At 40.6% G+C, this 8,599-nt stretch overlaps 1 protein-coding gene across 2 annotated transcripts in view; it reads left to right on the forward strand.

Annotated features, from left to right (window-relative positions):
* The window catches only part of Ggh (gamma-glutamyl hydrolase), a 20,714-nt gene extending 13,409 nt beyond the window's left edge, over positions 1 to 7,305 (forward strand). For both annotated transcript variants that reach the window (XM_005361911.3, XM_026786768.1), the window contains 4 exons: positions 1,621 to 1,727; positions 1,825 to 1,915; positions 5,372 to 5,509; positions 6,918 to 7,305. In XM_005361911.3, coding sequence (XP_005361968.1) covers positions 1,621 to 1,727; positions 1,825 to 1,915; positions 5,372 to 5,509; positions 6,918 to 7,039 — 458 coding nt within the window. In that variant the 3' untranslated portion in view covers positions 7,040 to 7,305. The remainder of the gene's footprint in view (positions 1 to 1,620; positions 1,728 to 1,824; positions 1,916 to 5,371; positions 5,510 to 6,917) is intronic.
* The last annotated feature ends 1,294 nt before the right edge of the window (positions 7,306 to 8,599 follow it).

Genomic DNA, 8,599 nt, shown 5'->3' on the forward strand with positions numbered 1-8,599 from the left:
CCTCCTGCTGCCATGTCCCTTGAACTGTGGAGAAGGCGGGATGAATGTCCTGTTTAGGACTGAGCATTCAAGCATCACTTCTTCTCATCACTTTGATGAGCCACGAGTCTACATTCATTGCAAAGAGAAAATTCTTTAACTTAAGGCTAGCATTTGTCTATAGGTATAAACACAAATATTTAGATTGTGGTTTGTCATCATATCAATTTAGCTAAACAGCAGTAGTGAGTTTCCCTTTAGGGCCCATGATCTTCTCAGCATCCATGTTATACATGCATTGGGCCAACCACAGGCACTTCTCTGGAAACACTGTGTTTTGTTCACCATTTACTCATCCTGATTGTGCCTTAATAATGTCTGCTGTTTAGTTGAAGGTCAGTGACTCAGTGGATTTTATTTTTTCATGTATAAGTCATTTCTCTTAAATTATTTTACATGCCTGGATTTTATAGGCCCAGGCATATATTTTCTCCAATGAAGGCAGTCTTAAATCTAATCTAAGAGAAGTTGCTTTACTGCTGTAGCAATCATGACACTTATCATACCAAGGAGCATATCTTGCTTTTCAGGTTGGCACTGTAGTTTACAGGGTTCACAGCTGGGTGAAGCCATTGTTGCCTTTTCTCTCTCAACAACTTGCACGGCACTTTCTGGCACTATGCAAGCTCTCCAGCAGGGAGGAAGCTTCCATCCCAGTTCCAGCTTGGTTTCTTCATTTTATGTATCCAAGGGGTGTGGTATCCTCAGCAACAGGATACCACTTACTATTTAGTTCTGGGGGCAACTGAGAGGAATAGAAACTGCTGATATTGCTGTAGGAGTCTCGTTTTCCTCCCTGACCAGCAATTAATTCATAAGGCTGTGTCCCACACCTACCACTGGGATTTGTAGAAGCAGCATTTCCTAGTCATGCAGGGTGTCTCTTTTTTTTCTTTTTTTAAATGTGTACGTTTTAAAAGAAGATTTATTTTCTCTCTTTCTCTCTCTCTCTGTCTGTCGTGTGTGTGTATGTGTGTGTGTATACACCAGAAGAAGGAGTTGAATCTCCTGAAGCTGGAGTTAGAAGTGATTGTGAGCTGCTATACATGGATGCTAGGAATTGAGCCTGAATCCTCTGCAAGAGCAGCAAGTGTTCTTTACTGCTGAGTCGTCTATCCAGCTCTGTCCCTGAAAAGTTTGAATTGGTTTACAAAGCAGTAGGTTCTCTTATGGCCTTTGGTTTTCATTAATCTGTTCTCCATGTCCTCTTCTTTTAAGTTCTATATACTTTTGAAAATACATTGGAAACGCTACGTCCTTTTCTGGGAACACAAGCATATAGATTTGGAAACTGTTCTTATTTTTCAGAGGTTTCTGAGACCCAGAGTTAAGATTCTCTCTTCTTTCATGGCTAGCCTATTTGTAGTTATTCATATTAGAAACTTAAGACAGGGAATTCCATCTGGAGCATATCACCTTTGTATCCATGTTTGCCAGGCCTTGGCCCGAACTGCACGGCTTACCATTTACCCATCTTAATTATGTCTTAATAATGGCTGCTGTTCGGCTGCAGGTAAGTGACTTAGTAGGTTTGATATGTTTATGTGTTTCAGTCATTTCTCTGTGCTTAAATTATTTTAGGTGCGTTACGGGGCAGAATGTTCCGGAATTTTCCTGCCGAGTTATTGGTGTCACTAGCATTAGAGCCTCTGACTGCAAATTTTCACAAGTGGAGCCTCTCTGTGAAGGTATCCCATGGTTACACCACCAGTAGCATCTCCTTGGGGAGAAGAACACATTTAGGAGAACTACGGAATTGACCCCTGTTCTATTTTTATATTTTAGAACTTTACAGAAAATGAAAAGTTAAAGAAGGTTTTCAATATATTAACAACAAATACAGATGGCAATATAGAATTCATTTCATCTATGGAAGGTATGTGCCACTATAGAGCATATAGACTTAAAATTTTCTGGCTTTAATTTTATAGACCTCTTTTCTTGGGAGTGAAGTTATGTGACTTTAGAGTTCAAAGACAGAACATCCTGTCCACATTCCAGATCAGTTGAGGTTGACCTGGGGTGATGATGGAGAAGAGGAGTGAGGATCAAGGAAGGGTGAGGATGAAGAACCAGATGGAGACGACACTGTCATTTAAGTCAGTGCACATCTCTGTGTTCCTCATTGCGCATGGTCTTTGAAAACAACTTTGAGTTAATAAAAAAAACGCACGACAAAATATATACTATATTTTTGTTTGCTTTTTTGAGGCAGTCTCTCTCTGTAGTGCAGGCTAACCAGGAACTCTGTGTCCCAGGCTGGCCTCCAGCCTGTAGCAGTCTTCCTGTTTCAGCCTGCTGAGCTTTGTGGTAAGAGCTGTGTGCTACCATGATTCCTCCTAGATGGTGATATCTATTGAATTTAGTTTTCATTTCTATGATCCTTCAAAACATGATGTCAGGGCAGATCTATAACTCTTGATGGTAACTTGAAAATATTTTTCATAGAGGAGACATACAATTATTATAATAGTTATTGCACCAAAGAGGGGATTTTCAAGTGTTGGTCAGACTTGATTGTTTTAGCGTGTGTGGTGGTGAATATGGTATTTAAGAGATGTTACTTTCCTGACTTTATGTTCTGTCTCTCAGAATGTGTGATGACTGCATGGCTGTGAACTTAAATGGGACCCTCTGTGAGAAAAGGCTGATGGGGTATTTGGAGGAGCTGGAAACAGGCAAGGGACCCAGAGACAGAAGACACTTTCTCTGCTTTTGTATCATGTAGCTTCTTTGATTTGGTGAGGCTGGAGAGAGCAACGTGAGAGGACAGAGTCCTAGAGAGGAGGGTGCCACAGTAAGGTGGGGCAGTGGTTGTTACTTGGAGATTGGCCTTGCCACTGTGACTGAATCTCTGAGACTGCATAATCTAAAAGGAATAGAGTTTATTAATCTCCACTTTTCTGGAGGTTAGTGGGTCCTGGAACATAGTGTTAGCATCTGGTGAGGACTTCATAGCTATAAAGAGCATCACCAAGTTTCACATGGCAAATCATGAAGGGATGCCAGGGCAGTTTTCCTGCTTACAGAATCACTGATGTCATAATGGCCTCACCTGTCTAACCTGTTCTAATCCTAATTCCTACAGGTTCCATTTCTGTATACCAGTAACAAGATTTAGGAATTAACTTTCCCGCATCCAAATCTGGGGGAATACTCCTAAACCATAGCATATTTGTTAAATCAAGAGGTGGGAAAAATGTCTATGCAGGAAATCCCGAGAAATGTTGGTCAGCTTGGGGTGAAGGGAGGCTGTCATCTTTCCACCCAGCTGCTGGTATCATCGCCTTCCAAACGTCTTGCAGTAGAAATCTTGAGTCCACTTTGGCTTCCCTGCCTCATTGTCTGCTTCTAAAAACTTCAAGCTGATTTCTGTTTCCCAAGTCTATCTTGTATAGACTTTCTCCTCTCTACCCAGCTTCCTCCTAACTACCCATACCTTGCATGTAGGCATGAAATCTCACTGAGAAACAAGCCTCAAATTACCTGGTCATGTAATCCATGCTCTCTGCTGCTTTCCCTGCAGACTGTGTTCCTTTGAGATTTGTACATCCATTTCTGCCCTCTGCAGACAGAGCAGTGTTTCCCACCCCTCTTTCCTCCCACATTTTCTCATGTCACCCAAAGCTCCTCACGTCCCTGATGCCTTCTGGTAAGCTCTCTCTTGCCTTGAAAAACTCAAGCTAGCTATCTCATCTTTGAGAAGCCTTCATCATTTTCCTCTTCATGTCTTGGTGCTTTGTGTGTTTTCTTTGTGTTCCTTGGGCATGTTGCTCTTTACTTGTATTTGTTCAAGCTCTGTCTTTCCATTTAGACTAAGAGCCCACTGAGAACTGGAGTTTTGTCTTTGCTTTTTCTAGGGCTTTGGGAAAAAAAGAGAGATAATGAATGAATGGGCATTTAAAGTATAAAGTTGGAAATTAGAGATTTGGGTTCCTTGGTTCTTCTGACCATGTCATCATACCAGCCTGATACTTGGATGACAGCCGTGAGTTAGGAGCCCTTGATGCTCTACTTCTTGCATATTTTTATCTCACTTTTGATCTTGTTCTAAATTAGTGACACAGGTTATAATTCCTACAGTTGCAGAGGAATGCCTTTGGGCTCTCAATAACCATTTTCTAAAGAGCAAGTCTTACTTGTATCTGAATGTCAGCATCTATATGTCTCTGTGTGCCTGATTATCAGATAAATCCTCATTTAGACATTTTTAACCTCAGCCTTGCTTTTGCCTGTGAGTACTCCCAGAACAGAGACAGTGCAGCAGCATGAGAGGGAGAAGAGGCAGAGGGATGTGAGGGGTGTGTGTTTAGAGCTGCTCGCTGGCCGTGTTTGCTTCTGGTGCACTCCAGTAAGGCTGGACGCAGTGTTTACTTTCTCTCCAGCTGCTGTGCACGTGGAGAGTCGGAGTGGGGTGTGAGAGGGTGGCGTTCTTTCTCCGGACGGCTGTGTTCTCCAAGTGCTTTCTGAGAGCCATCATGGTTTCCATGCTAAAGCGCGGATGGGGGAGGGCCAGACCTTGCTTTCTAGTCAAACGAGGAAAGACACATGTGGATGAAGACTTTCAGAGATATATACTGTCCTGAAAACCTGAAACTGCTAAAGCATGCAGGAAAGGTGAGGAAGTGATGCATGACATTTTCTCAGTTCTAACCAGTCAGCACGCAAGGGGCCATTCTCGTATATGACTTCCTCCCCACACGGAACTGTTTTCATCCTAATCTAAAAGTTTAAATAATTTTACCTAGCTAAGAGTATGTAAAATATCTAAGAGTTCTAAACATAATTGACCTACAATCACGCAGAGTACAGCTGTTTTTAAACTATCAAATTTTATTTTAGCAATTGTTTCCCTAAAGCCACGAATCATCCCATAGGCTGAGACAGATTGGTGAATATAAAAATGATGGCATGGATTGTTCTTATTTCCCTAAGTCATCATGGGATTAGGAAATGTATGAAGAGGGGCAAGGTGCAGACCTAGAGTTGTGTGTCACCATCTGAGTGTACACTCAGGCCTGAAGATAGAACTCACCGGTGAAATGTATACCTGGCATGGGTGTGGTCCTAGATTAGATGCACAGTCAAAGAACTGGGAGGATTCCCAGGCCAGCTGTTTTACTTCACTCTCATTTCCTGGAAATACAACTCACATTCACGTTTTAAGAGGATACAAATCAGTGAGATGCCCTGGCTATGAGACCATATGTGCAACTTTTGGGGTTTGTGATTTTGGTGAGTTGTAATGTTTTATATAGCATTTATATGAAACAGTATAGGAATATCATCACAAACCATTCTTTGTGCTTACTGGTGTGTGTTCTCCACCCAGGATTTACGTATCCAATATATGCTGTCCAGTGGCATCCTGAGAAAGCCCCATATGAGTGGAAGGACTTGGAAGGTATTTCCCACGCACCAAATGCTGTGAAGACTGCGTTTTACTTGGCGGATTTCCTTGTTTCTGAAGGTAATGTGTGTATGGGTGTATGATCTCTTTACTCCATTATGGCTTTGCAGGGAAACTATGTGCCCTTTTCTTGGCTCCTGTATATTTTTTATTCTTTAGCGGTTAAATAAGGTCTATAGATTTAATTAGAAAATATTAAATAATGTGAAGGCCTTGAAATTGAGATATTAGGTAGTCATTAAAAATCATGGCAACTCTATTTAACAGAGTCATCTGTGATCTAGTGGCCTGAATCCTTGTACAGTGATTTAAAGAATGTGGAGTTTTTATTTCTCCTTGAATACTTTCAATTCTGATTTTTCAAGAACAATGATGTAATTATAATAACTTTGGGGGCATTATTTGTTATTTTTCAAGACAATGATATAAATGGGAGTTTATATGATATCCTGTCACAGCCTGGGGCTTTATGATTGTCTGTCTGTAAGCAATGGGATACTGAGAAAAGTTACTAGCCTGGATTTTCATGCATTCTATATTTGTGGTTGAATGGAGAATTTGGGCGTAGGTATGCTGAGTGATATTGGTGAGAGCGTAGAGGCAGTATGCAGGGTACAGACATCATTGAGGTGACCATTGAGGACTCGATGAGCCCGCTGTTCATCTTAGCCCCAGCTTCCCCCTATGCTTTTTGTCTACCTTCTTGCTCATATTAGAAATCTAACAAACTCTATCTGGTCTGTGTTTGAAATGATATATACTTGAATGGAGGAATTTGTGAAAAACATCCAATACGTAGTGTTGGTCCAAAGGAGCATCTTCCTCTTTGGGGGGGAGTGGACAGCCTTAGTGGGCAGAGCAGGCTTTGCTGTAGCTTAAATCTTATAGTGGTTGTTGGATGTATATCTGTCAACATGCTTTATAAAAATATCAGGACCTGTATTGACCCTGACATTATTCTCAAAGCTTAGTTCTCACCCGTCTACAAACTTCTCACCGACCTCCTTTGTTGAATAATTCTGCCTTGTTTCCTCTGCTGGCATTCACTCTAGTTTCTCCACTCCTTTAACTTGTACACCCTCCCAGGGTAGGTGTGCTATAGAGTCCACTCAGCTCTACTTACTTCCCTGGTAATGGATCCATGCCGGTCTCTACAGTCAGCCCAGGCCTCTATCAAGTCCTGAGCACATGTAGCCTTGTAGTGAATGGTAGGCTGAATGGGGGCGCGAGCTGCTCTAACAACAGCGACTGTAGTTCCATCGGCACGGTTGTACTGGTGTTGTGTGCATCTCTGAGGCATGGTTGTACTGGTATTGTGTGCATCTCTGAGGCACTTGTCTTCTTGCGCTTTCTTCCCCAGAGAACAGTCCTGCTCTAAGGAAGAACTATTATAAAGCAGTCTTTTGAAAATCTTGTCAACCAGTCTTTTTTAAAATCGAACATTATTTCTCTAATTTTTCTCTTGCAGCTCGGAAGAACAATCACCGCTATGAAAATGAATTTGAGGAGGTGAAATCCTTGATTTATCAGTTCTCTCCAGTTTATACTGGAAATATTTCTTCATTTCAGCAATGTTATATGTTTGACTGAAAGTCTTCATTTGGTAACAAAGCAACTTGGCATAATTCAGTGACAGGGATTTCTGTCTACAGATTGCATTGCTAAATCACTGCTCACAGCACTGTGAGAAGGCCACACAAATTCCTTTTCTGTGCCTGCTTCTGATTATTTACTTAATACATGATTATTTTGATCAGATTTGATAATTTGACAATGAAAAAGATAAATAGTCATGGTGTCTTTCATAAATAACTTTTTTGGTGTCTAAAGATTAGAAAAATATAATTTTTTAAAAATATACTTTTTGTGTGATTTCTTATTGTTTTCAGGAGTAAAAGCCACCCCAAATCTACCCATCTTATTTTGACTAAAGTCTTTTCAAGTTCTACCTCCAGGTCCCTATGACTTGAATGACAGGCGTGTGTGTGAGCGCTTGCATGTATGTGCGTGCACCTGTGTATACATAAAGATATATAAACATTTTTCTTTCTGCTTTGCTTTAGCTCATGATTAATTTACTGAAATCAGGGTCTGTATATTTTAATTTTTATCGCCATAATACTTAACACTACACTGCCAAGAAATACCTGTGGCTACTTGTAAAATGAGAAGTTTCCCACCATGGAAAATAATTGAAAAACATTCATACATATATTTCTGGTGTGTTCCAATATATTTCTCTTTTGTGCTACGCTCCTCAACCACTTCCTATCCCATATACATCCTCAAAAGTCTAAAACATAGCTATTCCTTGGGGACCTGTGAGCTGCTAGGAAATAAAGGTTTTTTTTTTTAAGTTAAAAAAATATTTAATATGTATATTTTTGTGTGTCTCTGTGTGGTGTGTGGGTATGTGTTTGTGAATGAACGATTTAATGGTGTTGGTTCCCCTGGCGCTAGAATGACAGGTGGCTGGGAGCCACTGACATGGGTGCTTGGAATCTAACTTGGGCCCTTTCTCTGCAAGAACTGTGCATTCTCTTAACTGCCACTCCATCTCCTCAGCCCCAGAAAGAGAGTACTTGATACATGTCTAATAAATGGTGCTTATAATTTGTTTTCCACTCTTGTTGAAGATGATATATGGAGGTGGAATTATCCTGGAGGATGTATGAATGATTTTATGTGCAGAAAAGTAAAAATAGGTGTAAGTTGTTTTGATTTGCATTTCTCTGATGACTAAGGATGTTTAACATTTCCTTGAGTTTCTTTCAGCCATTTTAGATTCCTCTGTTGAGAGTTCTCTGTTTAGGTCTGTACTTCATTTTTTTTTAATTGGATTTTTTGTTCTTTTGATGACCAATTTCTTGAGTTCTTTGTATATTTTGGATATCAGACCTCTGCTTGATGTGGGGTTGGTGAAGATCTTTTCCCATTCTGTAGGCTGCCATTTTGTGTTGTTGGCCGTGTTCTTTGCTTTACAGAAGCTTTTCAGTTTCAGGAGGTCCCATTTATTAATTGTTTCTCTCAGTGTCTGTGTTACTAGGGTTATATTTAGGAAGTAGTCTCCTGTGCCAATGTGTTCGAGTATACTTCCCACTTTCTCTTATATGAGGTTCATTGTGGCTGGCTTTATGTTGAAGTCTTGAA

The sequence above is a fragment of the Microtus ochrogaster genome, linkage group LG5 (assembly GCF_000317375.1).
Source record: "Microtus ochrogaster isolate Prairie Vole_2 linkage group LG5, MicOch1.0, whole genome shotgun sequence".
Lineage (NCBI taxonomy): Eukaryota > Metazoa > Chordata > Mammalia > Rodentia > Cricetidae > Microtus > Microtus ochrogaster.